We start from the raw sequence: 18,168 nt of genomic DNA on the forward strand, positions 1-18,168 counted from the left end.
GGCTCTGCTCGCCATTCAGTTTGTAACGGCCCAAATGTACCGTAAGCGCGCAGGCTCCTGCCAGGTAACACGTCTTCCCCGTTATTCGCGCAGCCAGCTTCAAGCCCTAGGGACGCTGGGCACATTCTCTCCAACAGCAATCGAAAAGCGAAAGCTCTGCCCCGATGTGAAGGCTTCGGGAACCTTATCTTCACCTTAAAAACCTTCTTCAAATCTACAAATCTATCTCCACTTTAAAAACCCGCAAAGGCTTTTGACATTGCTGCCGGGTCGAAAGTCGGAAATTGTTCGACTGATCTTCTCAAAACCTTTACGGATACGTAAAGCACCTGCAGTTCCACGAGCCGTTATGAAAGTCGTTTTCTCAATTTACCGTCCGGTAAAACCCATGCCGTTTCCGCGTTTTTACTAAACAAGTGTTTCTTTTCAATTCACCTAAAAAGAAATACATGAGCCACTTCGGTGCATTGCAATCACGTTTGAACCCGGAAAGTTATGAACCGATGATCCTCTGAATCGATGAACCGATGAACCGGAAACCGATGAACCGATTAACTGAAAGCCTTGTTAGTAGACAGAGTGGCTACGACTTTAGAGCGCTCTAGGTTTTGATTTAAGTCTGGGTCTAGGTTTTGGCACCTAAAGGTCCGAAATGGACGACCTCGAGTCGCCATCCTCACCTTAGAAAACCGCGTAAACCGTATCGGATCATTGCAGCTAAGCTCAAAGGTGGGCTTGGCGTCCGATTCTCGGAAACCGGTTTCGTGGATCACCTGAAGAATTTTCTCAATAGATAAAAGGCGTAGGGTTTCATCAGCTGCTCTGAAACTTATGCATCCATGTCACCATTTTCACCGTCATAGTCTTCACCATGCTTATCCTATGCGAGCTGTTGAGGTGAAGATGATGACACCAGGTTACCAGTTTCACGACAGCTGATGAAATCGTAGCTGCTCTATACATTTGCAAAGATTTCGAGGAGATGCGTAGAGCGATGTCTGAGTTTGGACTAGGTTGCGATGCCCCGAAGTGGCTTGAGCTGTTTTAGGACATGACGTGAGGTCCCGGCTTTCACTATGGCTTATGAAGTACTAGGCGCTCTGCCTGTTCGCAAGAGTTTGGAGGAGATTGCTCGAGTGTGTTCCGAATTACGACTTTACTACAAAGCCTCACATTTATTTGTGTTTTTTGTGAAGATGCTGAACCTGTCAGCGGTAAACTGTCAGCGGCATTCAGAGCAATTTGTTTTTAGCGTTAAACTGCGTTGAGCTCTAATCGTGCTTATATAATATTTTTCGTCATGATTCGAGCTTTGCCGGATGCTACCTAACATTTTCGGCAATCCGTAAATCGCATCTTATCCTATGTAAATGGAGCTTGCTATTATCTTGCACTTGGCGTCACCTCTAACACCCCTACATGCAACGCCACTTAGTTTAAAGCGCATGATTTTTCGGACTCTTCGATGAGTCCACATCGAGAAGTCTGGCTTCTGCCTTTTGACTATCACTGCTTTCCCGCCCTGCCACCAGGTAGCAAGAGACTGATGTCGGAAGCACCTCTGGACCCGGAGATGTCTGTGCAGACCATCCGGGTGGGTCGCAGAGCTCGGAGGGTGTGGCTGCAGGTGAGCATCTGGGCTCAGAGGGTGCGGCTGCTGGTGAGCATCTGAACTCTGAGGGTGTGGCCTCAGGTGAGCATGGGGGGCCCAGAGGGCGTGGCTGCATGTGAACATCTGGGCTCAGAGGGTGTGGCTGCAGGTGAACATCCGGGCTCATAGCATCCGGCGCATTCCGGGATGCCGTTCATCATCAAGTTCATCATCGGTTAATCATAATGCGAAGACGTTATGCTGAGGCAGTAACTGTGTGTTCTCCTCACAACCATAATGTTGATATTATTCTGACTTTATGGATTGATCGGTTTGTCGCAAACTGTCATCAGACAGAATTTTCATCAGCACACACTTCTATGCTCCAGCCAAAATAGCGGCACAGATTACTGTGTGAAGGAAACCATAGAAACGCATCAGAAGAATGTAGGAGTAGATCCGGACCTTTTAATCCTGGGCATTCCTGCTCATTTATACAAATGCTTAACCGTTTCCCCTGAAACATTGCAGAGTATCGTGCCTAGTCCAAGGTATATCAGGGCAGGTATATTGCACTATGAGTGAGCTCATATTGCAATCATGGCTGGAGGGTGCCGGATTACAGCTGTGATTAAAATGCGAGTCCAATGTCATTGTGAAAAATTTGTGAAAAATTAATCCAACTGTGATTAAAATGTTCCCCATTTCGTTCTTTTCCATTAACAGATTATCGTTTCGGCGACTTTGCCACCCCAGCTGCTGTCCCACCGCTGTTTGCCGCTCGACTTAGCCTCGAAGCCGTTGTTCGCCACTCCGACAGCCTTGCCGTGGGGTGACGTCGTGCCGTCTGTGTTGACTGCAGCCCCTATCAGCTGCACTGGCCGACGTAGCGTCGAGTGTACTCTCGGGGCTCTGCACTCTGACTGTGGTCTGTGGTGCCCAGGTGAACACGCAGCGAGTCGTCACCGCCCGCGCGCCGGGAGCCTACAGCAAACTGGATGTGCCGCCCGTCTTGTATGTAGGTCAGTGTCCGATCAATGACCTTTGAGGCGCGCCATGACTCAAATCGCGCCTCCTGCGACGGCTGTGCAATTCGCGGACGCCCTTGGAGCCCCGTGCATGTGCAAGGTGGGCGTCCTTGTCCGGACAGCTAAATACACCGCATGCAACCTGTTAACAGGCCTTGACTGCAGTCAGCCGTGGTTCCGTCGGTCGCCGGTTGCAGTCAGTTGCCAGCTTGGCGCTAAGTCACAGTGGCAGCCGTCAGGCTGTTGCAGCCTGTCAGCCACGCGCGACGTTGCGAAAGCGATCTCTCTCTCTCTCTCTCTCTCTCTCTCTCTCTCTCTCTCTCTCTCTCTCTCTCTCTCTCTCTCTCTCTCTCTCTCTCTCTCTCTCTCTCTCTCTCTCTCTCTCTCTCTCTCTCTCTCTCTCTCGGTCCTCGCCCTTGTTCCCCCTGCATTTTCCGTCGCCGAGCGTTCGGTGTGCTGATGACCTTGCTATCGGCGCCAGGCGGGCACGAGAGTCGGAGACACGCAGACCTGCCAGCGGACCTGGCCCTCTACCCCGGCTTTTCGGGCTGCCTGTTTGACCTGCGTCTCGGCTTGCACAGCTACAAGGGCAAGTCGATAACAGATAGCAGTATGGGTCTGGCGGGGCTGACATTTTGCAGGAAAACGACATAGCTACGAACATACATAGTTTGTGAACACACGTATGGTTGTACTCGCGAACATATTTACATATCCTGGTGACAACCCTCCGCTTCCCTCTTGCATGGGTGACAACTTAGCGTCTATAGTGTTCTGAATGTCGGTGATTAGTTGCTTTTTGTACTGGCGTCTGAGCGTATCTTGACAACTATCCGTTACGTTGGGTTATCTGTTAAGCCCCGTGACCTTCACCATTATGTGATAACTGATAATGGGAGGGTTGAGAAAACCCAGCAGGCAGAATTCTGGCCACATGGCACTGACCACGACCCCCATGCGATTTCTGGCTTAAAAGTGCACTTGGTGTGGACTGTGAAGCCAAAGCATTCATCTGGATGATCGTGATAAATGAATAAAGACATCTTTGTACTGCCAATTGAACACTGTTTTTTTTTTTGTAAACGCTGGAAACATAGCATAAAAACACTAACCGGGATAATACGGATTATCACGGAAGTACTGGCGGAAGTTCGTGGAATGTCAGGACGTGATGCACGAGCGCTGTCCTGTTTCTTGCAACCAAATTCTTTCCAAGACAGAATGGCGATATTCGAACTGATGTGATATGTTTTTTGAGAGGATTACACGTTTGTCACCGGTTTGTTGTCTAACAGCGCGTAAATGCAGGTATGTAGGGGTAACGATCACCAACTGGTAAATAGCGATGTTTATGTAGAAGCGCAACATCCATGTTCGAAACTTCTTGTTAAAAAATGACTTGTTACGATGCGCTTCATGTTTCGACCCTCAATCTTTCCTCATCTGTGCTTTCGTACCAATGGGCTTTCTCAAGGCACAATTTTTGAGCCGGTGTTTTCCGCTCCGGATGATACAAATTATGCTTAGGGGGTGTTTTGGCATGGAAATTAGGGTCATGAAAATAAGGTTATCGGCATGGTGTACCTTTGCAAAAAAGTCCAGTATAACCCAACAGCAACCACATTGCATAGTTCGTCTAAAATGTAACGGAAGGTCTGTGAGGCTACCGCCTCCTATGTTTCCTGCCGGAAAAGGACACCGTCAGGGATTGTTGTCAGGGAGTGGCAACCAGGCAGCAGCATTAGTATGGGCGGAAGAAAAGGTCCCCGTTACCTTCCGTGCCTGGCCTGCCCCACCTTCTCCTATTCAGTCTCAGAACTTTCCGCCTCATTGCTCGTGACGTCACTTCCTTGCCTAGTCGAGCTCCTTTTCCCCGTTTACATAACAAATTGGCAAACTAGTGTTTGCCAGGTACGTGGTTTGTGGCACCGAGCGTGTTATGCCAATGATGAAGCTTGAAGCAATCTGAAAATTAATTGTTAAGCCTCAGGAGAATGTTGGAGGTGATAGCACCTCGGCACGGTGTGTTTTAAGTGTGATGTTTGTTTTTATAAATTTGTCAGAAATCCGTGTTATTAGAAAAATAATGAAATCACGCTTTGCCTATATTCGACCGCGGTGGATTTTGGCGAGCGTTAGGTGTTTGATGTGGTCTTGAAGGCTTGTGACTGAGCGGAAGGTTACTGATCCCCGAGCCCCGTCAGTTACTGATTGGCTCAAATTTCACCTCAGCCGCAGCGGACGGCCGTATCGCACAGCAGACGTTAAACTGCGTGCACCAAAAACACTTAACAAACGGTGAAAACCTTGCACGCATAGTCAGCTGATCACCTGCGGTTGTTTACAAAGGAAATGATAACAGGTGCTTCTGACGGTTGTTTTCATTGACAGGTGTTTCGACGTCGCCCTGGCACGGCCGGCGCGTCACTCCCTGCCGCCTGGGCCGCTGCCAGACGCCGCGCCCCTGCGCGCCACTGCCGCGCGCGGGGTCACCTGGGGTCAACGCCTCAGGCGACGCTAGCGCGGAAGCTGTGTAGCCTGCGTTGGATACCCAGATTGAAGGTGGTGCGAGTTGAATGTTTTCGCCTCCGCGGTGGCCGCGCCTGGCGGGCCACGATTGGCCGAGGGACCTCAGCGGGGAGCTGGGGCTGCGCTGAACATGTTAACAGAGCTGCCAAGCTGCCAACCGTGGGGATAACACCGCGCATGGACCCTGGCGCAGACCGGCGCGCGCCCGGCTGCAGGTCAGAGAGGGCGCACGCCATGGCAGTGATGTTTTAGTAAGTTTATTGACGCCATAGTTTTAGTAAGAGGTGTAATGGCAGTGATGACTGGGCCGTCGCTTCGAAGCGAAACGTTGCGCTTGCGGTTTGTACCATCTGTGGCTCGAGTTCAGGTGCATACCGCCGGACCAACCGCTCGGTCGCGTGGCACGTCTGTGAAATATTGCGGGACGTCCGTAACACGGATGTCCTTTTCCATTCCTTAGACTCATACGTGAAGCCAGGCCAAAGAGTAGTTGCCAAATGCGGTCATGCGAGGACACGACAAACGCATCGGAGTGAAAATTTCATAATGGCGTGATCACAAGGCGATGCTGTCACCACCAGTGTGGTTTTTCCTGCAATGGGAAGCAAAACTGCGCACGCGTCGATCCTTTGAGCGTATTACCCCTGGGATCGCTGGTACCATGCATCAAATCAGCACAGTAATCGGATGTAGCTCCCAGCACTGTATTGGTGACTAGGATGGAAGAAGTGTCTCGTCTCAGGCCTCCGTTCTCTGGCCGTACTGCCCTGGGGCTTCCGTGTGAACAGACGTCGATGAATGCACGGGACCTTTTGTGTTTCTTTTCCTCGTTACTGCAAGACATACAGCTGATGTCTTAAGCATATCAAATTTGGCCAGGTGTTGGTCGAGAAAAATAGCAATATTGTTCCCATCGTTAAGGCGATGTTGATGAGATTCACCTTTTATTGTTTGTGGTATTTCCCGCGTCTACATACCCGCTACGCCCATTGCATGCTGCATTGTACGCTGCGCCCCACGATCAACATTTTGTTTGCGAGTGTTTAACTTAGATGAGTTGGAATGTTTATCTGACACCAGTGCTCTTTAAAATTTAAGAACCCGAGAGCATGCCTCAAGGTACTTAGCGTACTTAGATTTTACATGTGACGTTTTTTGGATGACGTAAAATTTCTACGTCTCCCGACAAATGTGTCAGTGTTTGCTCCTCCGAGGATCTGCCATGACGCGTCAAACCAGCTCAGCCAGTCACCACGAAATGTTCAACGTCGGGTGCTGCGGTTCGACGGCACCATTCCGGCGCAGCTTTGGACCGAGCGCGCCACGTTCCGGAGATCTGGAAGAATTGCACAGTCGCATGTTTAGGTAAAACGACCGGGGTCACAGAGGTCCTCCGCCGGTGGGGGGCACGGCTGTCGATGCGATCCACGATCCAGTGGGACCGAGGGTGCCAGAGGCCGACTGGCAGCGCGTGCGATTTTTAAATTGTGGTACCCCGGGGAGTCGAACGCGTCGGGTTGTGACGGCCAAATCCGGAGGCGAATGAAGGATTCGGGGCGGAAGCCGGTGCCGTCAAAAGAAAAGAGGTCGGTGGTTTGATTTGCTCGTGAGGTGGTGGCACGCGTTTTGTGCCCCTACCTCGCAATGTCTCGCGCCTCGGTTGCGCTCTAGTCGTGTTCCAGCCATTGCAAGATAGGATGGAAGAGCAATATACCCATGCAGGTTTCATTCACATTCAGTGCGCTCAAGCGCTCATCCTGCGCGTGCAGATAAATCGAGCCCCGAGACGCTGGGGACGAAAAGACGGTGATCCATGCGTGAATTGGGCACACATGGTCCCTTGAGCTGTTGAATATGATCGGTGCGGTTGTCTCTTATGAGTTCTCTCAGAACCAGAGCCGGCGGCTGCAGCTGACACGGATCGCCGCACCCACACAGCCTTACGGAATGGGTGGGGTGGGGCGATAGCGAGGTAACCCTGAACCCCCCACATCTGGCGCGCTGTCTGATGTTCACGGTTGCGTTCTGAACACGCACATAGCCGTGCGATGTTTGACTGGCTGGTCGTGACGTGTGCAAACGAGATACGTTCCCCTAAAGCACGGACGCTGAGCGCGGTGAGTGTCCCGTGCCTGACATCAGCGCACCGAACGCTTGAGCTTGAGGTGAGCCCGCTTGGTCATCAAATGTCGTGTGTACGCGGCCAATGCCTGGATTGGCAGCTGCGCGCGCAGACTTGTCTTGCCACTCACGCTTCACCTTGATCTCCGCTGACACACAGTCCAATGGCCAATCACTGCCTCAGCCCCGTGTGCTGTCACCGCTCGCGCCGTTCCTGTTTTCTGCGTTGGCGATAGCTGTTCACGCTTCGGACAAAGCACAAAAGACATCTGCAACGCAAATATTTTAATCTGGTTAAATCCAGGGAGCAGATGTGACGGTGCGGCTGCCGATAAATGCCGTAGCAATATCACAGGCTTGTATAACCATCCCTTCGCCGGACTGTCCAGCTGTAATGACGCCCTCGATTCGCTTTGCTACGAAATAGCCATCAAGCGCTGCCCGCCGACCAGCTACACATCTCTGCGAATAGGTAGATCTTAGTAAAGCTAGTTTACTTTCCCGCACTGTCGTCGCATAAGCTTCGCGAATCAGCATTTAGTGTTTTCCGGTTGTGAGAGATAAACGTGCTTTTTTGGATGGTGTGATGCATGGCGGTGGTATCGTGTGCCGTGGCGTTATGTATGGTAGTCAGATGTTGTTTTATGTGAGATGTTAATTTCTTGTGCTATTTGGAGTTTCATAATACATTTGTATCCATGACACCCCCCTCTGTTTGATAACCTAACTCGACGTTTGAAGGTAGAAATCGCGCTGAGGGGCACAAAATGTCAAAAGTGATACACGGTTAGAAAAGGAGATTTTATTTCTTACCTGACTAGTGAACCACAGCCACGGTCACCGGGCCAACGACAGCCTATGCCCCCCCCCCCCTCTGCTACTTAATACCTTACGCATAGTAATTATTTGCATCTTTTAAGTATTCTCCTTTTGTAATGAAACCCTCCACATATGCAACGAGCATGACGAGTGATGCCTTGTGTGTTAAACAATACTTGTCGTGGGATACCCACCGTGTGCTGGGCAGTCGTTACCGCTAGGGCACACCTATCGGTCTTTCACACGCTTGGCACCACCAGCCTGCAGGCATCGCTACCAGTCCTACCATTGTCCTTGTTCTACAAGTCAGATACCGTTGATTTCACATTGGCAGTAATATGAATCCAACCGGAATATTGCAAACTTTGTGGCGAGGATAACGCTTAGCTAAGGTTTCGTAAGTTTTCTCACAGAACTTGTCACGAGTTGACTTCATGTAATGATAAAGAGTACTACATGGATTGGATCGGGTCAGACCGGAGTTTTGTACTGTTCAAGGAAGTGGTGGCGACCAAAAACACTGCATGCGAGCAAAGCGAAACAAAAACAGCGGAGAATTGTTCTGAATTTTGTTACGAAAAAATTGCCTAGTGCTGCGTGTGAGTAAATCACTCCATTTTGTATACGAAACCGCAGGATTAGCCCCGTACAAGCTTGGGGCGTTGCATTTGCGAAAAGGGCTCTCCAAAGAATAAAACATTCTACGAATGTCATATTACATCGTAAAATTACGACCTGTACAATTGCCGTTTTCGAAATCTACCCGGGCTTATCTGTGGCAAATAGAGTCATTCGTGGAGTGTGATTGCCCAACACCGCAGAGGCGTCTGTAAGCATACGCTGATATACACCGCACTCGTCAGGTGCGGTGTACATCAGTGCATAACTTATGCTCCACTAATCAGATGGATGCAATCAGTTCCCAAAGACAACGCAGCGGAAAAATGTCCATACTCACGTTTTACCGTCGCCGAATGCCCCAACATGTTAGATTGTTCCACCGCCAGTCCCCGGATGAAAGGAAATTGTCGAAAATGCAATTATCTGTTCTTCCATGTTCTTCTCATCAAATGTAGCTGGGTTTATGCTATGTTTCCAGAGACTGAAGGCAGTGCGTCTCCCCAGCGACACTCCCCCTTCCCCATCCGCAAACACTGAAATTGTCGTCAGCTGTCGTCTTGCCTTCTCGGCGCGCGATCCGTACCCTAGCGACCGATGAGGGAACTTGAGGATGCACAGCCATTCCGCTAGTCGAAGCGGCACCAGATATCGTGGCAAAGCTTCTTACAGCTGCTCTCTGTTGCTGGTGCCATGCACGGCCTACCCACATTATCGTGAAAAGCAGATCATCTCCAGCGGGTGTACCGCGCTGTCAGCGGCTGTCAGCGGCCAACCACGCGCCACGTGTGCGGTCAGTCGGCAACCAGCTGGCACGACCCGTGCGAGCTCCACGTGCAGGTCGACCCGGAAAGCGTACCGACGTGCGTCACTGCGTGCACAGTTAGCTTGCCGTCAAGTGTGGCCACCGACCAGCGCTCAACGAGTCGCGCTATCCTCGTACTCGTCGTAATGTGCATCACTTGACAACGGGGCAACACGTCATATGAAGGCTGATGGTTGCATTGGCTAGAAGTTGGTACAAATCGGCCCACCGCACGGGTGTAGTTTCCTGGTTAGTTTGGGGACTCTAGCCTCCAAAGTTGGAAAATGCACTGGCCAAATCCAGGGTAGATCTCTTATTAACCTGTTTTTAGGGTATGTTAGTCACTTCTCCCTCTCCGGTCCCCCGCCCCCTTGCTCAACTCATTTTGCGAAACTACACCACTGACTCAGCGGGTTTTCTATGAATACTCAACCTTTGCTAGCACACGACATCATTTGCCCCCTTCCATACACTTAGCAGCCGTCTACTGCTCTTCCACTGAAGCAGCGCACAGAGTTCAACATTTCAGGCAATATCTACTGCCAATGCTGAGCTGACAGGACACCCTCGTATCCTGTCAAAAATAAACAGCTTCCAGCAAAATGCGCGAATCATAGCACTAGCGTATTGAGGAGGAGCCAACGGGCTATGGCCGTCAGCTTTGGCGCTGAAGGCTGGCAATCGCGATTGTAGCGCAACGTGGAGTCAAAGGCACGCCAGCAGCTGCCATTAAAGCATCCGTCTTCCTGATATGGCGCGGTGATACCCCATGCACATTAAATTTTCGTCTGGAGTCCCCTGGTTAATTCAGGAGCTCCTCCAATGCCTAAAAATACCTACGTATGGACGTTCTCAGTCTTGAAAACCAGCCATCGAGGACTGGAATAGTGCCGTGGGACCTAAACATGCACACCTCAGGCGCAAGCTGGCGCCCGCAGTCTGTCGTTTCTCTGGAATGTACGGCTGCCTCAGGCCTGACAATCGTCCGCTCAGACCAAAAACATCTCTGCAAGACTGACCGTGTCAAAAAGTGGTACTGTAGTGGACGGCTTACTTGTAGCACTTACAGTGCCGCGAGGTGGCTTGTTCATTTATCCGCTCGCTCCATATGTGTGCGTGGTTCTGCCCTTTCCTGTGGCATTTTCTATATTTGTCCATGATTTTATGCTGTTTTACTTGCATGCGTATTCTCGGTTACGGTTCATTTGATTCCTTATATATATATATATATATATATATATATATTTCTCTCTCTCTCTCTCTCTCCCTCTCTCTCTCTCTCTCTCTCTCTCTCTCTCTCTCTCTCTCTCTCTCTCTCTCTCTCTCTCTCTCTCTCTCTCTCTCTCTCTCTCTCTCTCTCTCTCTCTCTCCATTCCCTGTTTTATGTCTGTCACAACTAATAGAACTGCCCAATTCATTAGATATCACGAAACGCGGTTAGTGTTCAAAGCCTGCATTTAACAGGTTAACGTTTCGTTTCTCGCCCTGATTCGCTGCTTTTCATAACGCATACTGATGAGGCGGGACCACCTTTTTGAAATCACTGCGTGATATTTCAAAAAAGGCGCCGCGAAAAAGTCTGCACAATTTCGTGTACGTCTAGCACGGAAACGAGAGGATTTGAAGTCTTAAGGAAGGCAACACTCTGAACTGCAGGGGATGACGTTTTTAGACGGCTATCTCAGCTCAAAACTCCATACAAATATAAAGGCTCTTTGAATGCAAAAGACTGCTCTAAATAACAAGACCTCACGATTAAGTAACTATGGCGTCATCGTTTCTTTACATCATGAATCGTTTGCATGACGTCAGAGTCGCTGCCAGAGTTGCTGTATCAGAGTTTCCAGTGTAGCGGACAGCGTGACGCACTTGTGGTACTTTTAAGCGCCGCGAGGGGCGCTGTTAGTGCACGCGTGTGAAGTTAACGTTTCGGTATCATGATGTGCGTGTATTTTGGCATTTTCTCCTAATGATGCTCTCCATGATGGATGTCCTTCCTTACCTGCACTAGCATTTTCGGTTACCGCACCGTTCTTAAGTTACTCTATTCATATCCGTCATATATATCCGCCTCATATCGTTCATATCTGGAAATGTCCCCAAATGCCTGTGTTAGTTATGGTGTAATCAGGCCCGTGATCGAGGCATGCAACCAACAGCGCAAGCTGACCGCTAGCCAATTGTCTTTATCACTGGGACACTTGGTGACGCATCATCGCAAACAGGAGTGTCAGTGTCCACATTTTTCTTGAACGTGAGTATAACACAGCCATTGAGATCAGGGTATAAGTGTAACGACCCAATGACGATATACATTTCGGGGCATTTTTTCGTAGGCCGGTGAAATAGGCTGCACAAGTTCGCAGGCATCAAAGTCATAACAAACCTAAGTTGAGGTTTTGAAAAGGATGCAGATGTGGAGAGCTGAAAACCATCATGAAAATGGCTATATCATTTCAAGACCAAATACAAATGTGGAACAGTTTCCTCTAAGCAGCAGTAAAGGCTTTTATAGTTCCCTTGCACTAGGCAGTCAGAAATGACCATGGACGATGTGATGTCCAAATAAGGCCTTGTTCTTCAATCACCTTGCTCATTTTGCATGTCTATTTTTGTTTTCCCAGAAGCTGTTCTGAGTTAGAAACTTGATCAGTCGTTGTTGCCAAGATTCCATAGTATATCCAGTTAGATCCGTGAATCTTGGACCAATTGCAATTCGTGAAACGTCTGCACACTCATTAACCTGTTTACAGGTTTAAAGTCAGTGTCAGCAGGATGACCTCTGCAATGATCGTTATGATAGTCGATATGTGCCCCGCACTGCAGTCTTAGGCAAGCATGGTATCATGCTTATTCGTGATGCATTTCTTGGTACGCTAAAATTCGTGCGCTGTGTTCCGCATTATGGTCTCTCGTGCCTACGCCTTTGCAGACAGGTTTGCCTACGCGAGTCTTAAAATTGCAAACGCTCGTACACACAGTTGCGCGCACAAATATTCCTACGCGCGCAAGTTCGTATTCGCAGATCCATCAGCAAAACTTCGCATGTGCAATTATTCGTACCGCATTCCTTTGCACACAACTTCTTATTATCACACTCTTCGTACCGCATTTTTTAACGACGCATTTTCTGCATCACCTATTTTCGTGAGTGTCATTTTTATCGCATTCCTTGGTCTTGCTTTTTAACGCGTTAAAAAAAACGCTTCTTTAACGCGTTTCTTCACCTAACATAATTTATATTTTCCGGCGGTCTTTCGTATGAAGTGCGTGTTTTTTTAGAGGAGAAGCGTGTATAACGGGTGGGCGCTTGCACATCTGACCAAGTGCATCGACCAATAGCATCTCGTGCCATGTTACTTACACGTAAACTTTTCAGCACAGGAATATCTTTGTGATTCACATGAGCACAAAACATTGCTTTAGCTCAACATGGCATCTTCATCTAGACAAGTTTCTCGAGACCGGTTGACAAACTTTAATTTGTATTAACAAATCCCAGTCAGTAGAAGTCATGAATAGCAGGCCAGTTTCGTCGCATTGGGGTGAGGTCAGCGATCTATACCTGAAAAGTTTTAGGTTAGGAGTGATGTCGGACGAAGGAGCCGGGAAGAATCGCGCAGTCTTACAGCCAAGATCGCTGAAGGAGTGGGGCATGGACAAGTACGTGCCGCCTCGCGCGAATTTGAGCTTTATCACAGCCTGGAGTGTACGTATCACCCAATGCTAGCCGACGCCTGTGGAATCGTCAATTTATGCGCATGCGTTTTAGACTCGCAGCTGTATGACTGATGCGATCACAGGGTCCCGAAAAATGCATCCTCTAACGCAAAAACATCAAGGGCCACGCACGGAGGAAACTGGTACATGCTATCACAATGACTTGAAGTTCGGTAATTAAGAAACACAGATACATTTCTCTCAATATCCACGTCGTTGATGTGTTTTTCTTTTTGCGACAGCGCATCGGCACTCTACAACAAAACAGGATCATTCAGGTTCTGCAGGAAGTAGTTATGCGCCCAGAAAGCACATTATCGATGCCCGCTTGCCATTTGTGCCGGGGGAACACCCCGCCTGCTCTGACAGGCAGCTCTCGTTAGCAGGCGACGCAACAGCTCGCACGGGCCGGCGCATTGCTGTCGGATCTTAGCAAAGCATGGCAAACGACCCCCGCTAGCCCTCAGGCCACGGCCTGGGTCAACTCGCACAGAGGGCAGCACTAGTCAACACCCAGTAGGACAATGTTAGGCATTGAGGCTGGCTGCAATACGTTGGCGAACACGGGCTGCCGCTCAAATTATTCGGCCTTTCCGTCCCCCTATTACACACACGCATCTGGCCTCCGCATGAATCCATGGAAGAGTTCATTTGTCAGCATGTCCCGCGTTGTAAACCTGAAGCTCATGCCTTTCGACCGATTGCACCGCTGATGTGTTAGGGGTGTCCTGCCATGACCGTTTGATTACGGCGCAGGCCAGAGCAATGGCACACAGGTGATCTGCTCAGCTGCTCTAAGCAACGCAACCTGCCTGATGGTGTCAGATGTGTGTTGGTGTGTCCTTGCACCGCTTACTCGTTCGAAATTCACTTCTTGAGAGATCCATGTAATTTCATCTCAAATTGGCTCATGGTGTCCTTGAAAGGCCGGAATTTTTTGTTGGACGTTCATTAATGCGAAGATAAAGAATTTAAAGAACACCAAAGTATTTGGCAACTGGTGGCTGATGCTCAGTATCCGGTCATCTAACTTACATTCAACCTTGAGTGGTAACCTCGAGAGGTCAGGACTTCTTGAACGACGCTAGTACATGCGCAGAGGAAGCTTCTGAAGCTAAGGGGCTAGCATTTGGTCCGTAAGCTTCATGTGGTATACAGTTCGTCGTTATTTGACGATAACTTGACCTTGAAGGAAATTCTTGAGAGATCAGTACTTTTAAAGGACGATAGAAGATTTAGAAGACTTGAGAAGATTTAAATGTTTAAAATACGGAATCGGCCGCTAGCCTCAGGGTAGTATTGTGATTCCGTCATTTGACCTCTAATTTGACATTTGACGGTGACATTCAAAGGTCAGGTTTTGAGAGGACAGACGCCAGCCCATGCGTTAAAGAAAATTATGTTGCCTAAAAATTCGAAACACGCCTGCGGCGGATGGGTGATGTAAAATAAACGCCGTATGACCTGCTAGTTTTTACCTTAAGAGGTGACCTTCAAAGGTCAGGACTTAGCTACGTTGATCAGGAAGACTAAGCTATATACGCGGGCTCAGAACCAGAAGGAATTTCTGATATTTTAAGATCCCAAATATATTGCCAACTTTTGGGTGATGTGGAGTTTTCCGTCCTGTGACCTTGAATTTGGGTTTGAAGGATTTGAATCACGGTCTCCGTAAATTTCATGCCCTAATGCATGAGTCAATCACTACTAGCAATGTTGTATCAGTGAGTCGAATGGCTTAAATGAAAATGTTAACATGAGGAAACACAGCACATCCCATGCAAGGTGAAATACCATATCAGCGTCAAAAACAGCATGCGGCATTAGTTATAAAACCTTTTGCAAGATCAGCACAAAATTTGCTATTGTTATTTCTATGCAGCAAATAATATTGTTGAACCTGGACTAAGGTTTGCCAAATCTCAGCTAAGAACCACTGGATAATGTATGGTGCACCCATCCTACATTCATATGCCCTACCCTAAAATCAGTGAAAGATTGTCTGCCACCTATAATGTGCGACAGATAGTCATATTTCTCATTATCGATTGTCCTAACAATGAACTAATCCAAGCCCGACCCCTCGTTCACTACTGCTGGAACTGCTGTGGGGATGCTTTTGCCGAAGCTATATGAAAAAAACAGCAAGGTCATTTTGCCTCATATGCGCGTTGTATGTCGCACGCTTCCCTCCAGGGATATTATCAAAAACTATCTTCACACAATACGCAAATTGTGCAAATTTGCCCACCGTATTAAGAAGTCTTAGAATGCGGGTTAAGTGCAGCACATCACCAATCTTTACGCAGCACGAAACCCTGCTTGACTCCTGATCCATCATAGAGTGACCTGATGAAATGGGTTCGCGGTATTCTGGTGGAGGCGTCAGGCGGCGCCTAGTTTAGCCTATCTTTTGTTCAGTTGTCCAGATGTCAGTTCACTTCAGCTCGGTTCCTTGCTGACCTGAAGACGCGGGTCGAGTACAGTGGATTCTTACTGGGATTGTTTGTGAAAGATACAATTGTCATTGAAAATGCTGAAGTTCAGGTGAGTAGATGACGTTATAATGCGTTTGTAACTTCTAGCAGCTTATCGCTTTTGGAAGAACTGCAATCCGATGTTAAATTGTTGACATACCTGATACCGTCGCCGACGGCATGGCTAGTACTGGCTAGTGAAAATGAGATTGCCTACGTGTGAAAGCACTTGGCTGACACTTGGCCGGTGCAGGCTGCCAAGTGTCAGGTTAAGTGCAATCTAGTCCACACCGCATGCTATATTACTAATGGATCTGGGTCGCAGGTGCCAGGTAGAATACGCTATCCTCATAGCTGAAAGTTGAAAGAGCTGGCTCGTGGCAGGTCACAGGAAAGGTATCGTTTGCTGCACTGAATTCCATACTTTGAGAGAGAGAGGACAGAGAGAGAGAGAGAGAGAGAGAGAGAGAGAGAGAGAGAGAGAGAGAGAGAGAGAGAGAGGAGAGAGAGAGAGAGAGAGAGAGAGAGAGAGAGGAGAGAGAGAGAGAGAGAGAGAGAGGGACAGAGAGAGAGAGAGAGAGGGAGAGAGAGAGAGATATATATATATATATATATATATATATATATATATATATATATATATATATATATATGATCAAGCCAGAACTTAATCAGATCATTCGTTTGTAAGTTGTGTGAGTTATAAATCAAATGGCAATACAAGCAATGAATCTGAGTTGAGTCCATTAAAAAAAATGCAACGGCTATGAGTCGTAAGCTGAATCGGATTCCAACATCTGTGAGCCAGTCCTAAGCCGACTCAAAAAGGTTGAGTCGAACACAAGTTTGGCTGCTAAATAACTCGCCAACTAAACCGGTAACTTCCGGGCGTTGTCACTCCACACTCTCGGTATTCTAATTATTAGACCGATGACAACGTATGGATAAAAACGACTTCAAAATTGGTTTAGCAGCCCTTCTTCCAGAGGCCTTTGCTCAGCTATTAACCCAAGTGCGTATTATGTTTTGCGCCAGCTTAGGTGCATTCAATATTCTAGCATTTAAAGTCATGAAGGTAAATTTGTTGCTAAAGGGGATGTTTCACATCTTAATACATTGAAGAAAGCATTATATCTAATAAAATGCGCTCACCTACAACTATTGGTTTACTATTGCGTGGAAAAGACTCAAAAGAAATACCCAAAGAAAAGAAAGGAAATGCTCCTCAATACGGCATTGCTTGGTTACGTCATCGTACCTTGCACAACATTTATTGAGAGCCAGCTGGCCGCCATTATATCTGGAAATCGTGCTCACGAAGCCGGATAGGAACGACTTGACAATTGTATTTGTCTTGGCCTTGATCACCACATGGTTAATAAAATGGCAGGATTTGAAGGACGTTATTATGGCGTCATAAGTGACTGGGTGACCTTAAACTAAGTCTGCACGAAGTTGCCTGCATATCTTCGCGGGTGTGTAGTTCACAAACTAAAGGGGTGTAGCCCTCAAGAAAGGCCCGACTGTGACCTGCACCGAATGCTCTTCAAAAGGGCTATTTTAGTTAAAGCCTAATACAAATGTAGAAGACTCCCTTCTATTGGGGACGCAGTCGTATGCTAGGAATGCCTTTTGCATCCCCAACATGTTTGTTTGAAAAGTTTCACCGATGAAAGGTGTTAAGTTACACTTGAACTCAAATTTTCACAGCATTTACGGTTCGTGCTATCTTGCGTTGAACTATTTTGGACAAGTTTGTGAAACGATTGTTTGGAAGATAATATGTGCTTCATCGGTTACATAAAAATGCAAATATTAGAAAAGCGTTTTCCGAGTGTATAAAGGAACCCTTTTACATGGAGCATCTCCTTGTATGACGTTAAGCCTCAAACGTGGTCAGCCCGCACTTGCAGGGGTTAGATCGGACCTTTGGGAATACACCAGTGTGACTCCCTAACCAATAGTCTTTGTAACCTCGCTATCGACCCAATTCGTACAAAAACTGGACGAAAAGTAATTATGAGTTTACGGCGCAAAAAGCCATTTTAGCTTTGTCCAGACGCTTCGTTTTTGCCTCTGCAACGCCAGACAAAGGCCACCCGGCGCTTCTGTTCCATTTCCCTCGCCACCGTGGCCGCCGCCGGTGCCACAGAGGCTAGCCCACGCGACCCGACCCGACCCGACCCGACCGGGGCCGAGCGGCGCGCGGCTGTGGCCAGCGTACGGCGCGGCGGCGCGGCCGGGCAGTCGGCCGGGCGGGCGCCGTTCGTTGGTCGGCGCGCAGCAGCCGGTCGTTGACCCGGCCGGCACGGTCGGCGAGGCGGCGCGTTACGTTATGCCGGGCCGGGCCAGTGCCGGCTGCCGCCGACTGACGTGATCACGCGCGCGCCCCGACCTCCGCCGGCCGTGCAGACGAGGCCGCTCGCGGCGCGCCAGTGCAGCAGTGTTAGTGGCCGGCCC

The 18,168-nt window shown here is 48.7% G+C and overlaps 1 protein-coding gene across 1 annotated transcript in view; it reads left to right on the top strand.

The window, feature by feature from the left end:
* Nucleotides 1–18,168, top strand: part of LOC119100568 (protein eyes shut) — a 79,112-nt gene that overhangs the window by 21,496 nt on the left and 39,448 nt on the right. The window contains exons 15-17 of the mRNA XM_037223649.1: nucleotides 1,533–1,627; nucleotides 2,535–2,613; nucleotides 3,101–3,240. Coding sequence (XP_037079544.1) covers nucleotides 1,533–1,627; nucleotides 2,535–2,613; nucleotides 3,101–3,240 — 314 coding nt within the window. The remainder of the gene's footprint in view (nucleotides 1–1,532; nucleotides 1,628–2,534; nucleotides 2,614–3,100; nucleotides 3,241–18,168) is intronic.

This window comes from Pollicipes pollicipes, unplaced genomic scaffold, assembly GCF_011947565.3.
Source record: "Pollicipes pollicipes isolate AB1234 unplaced genomic scaffold, Ppol_2.1 Scaffold_4881;HRSCAF=5763_pilon_pilon_pilon, whole genome shotgun sequence".
Classification (NCBI taxonomy): Eukaryota; Metazoa; Arthropoda; class Thecostraca; order Pollicipedomorpha; family Pollicipedidae; genus Pollicipes; species Pollicipes pollicipes.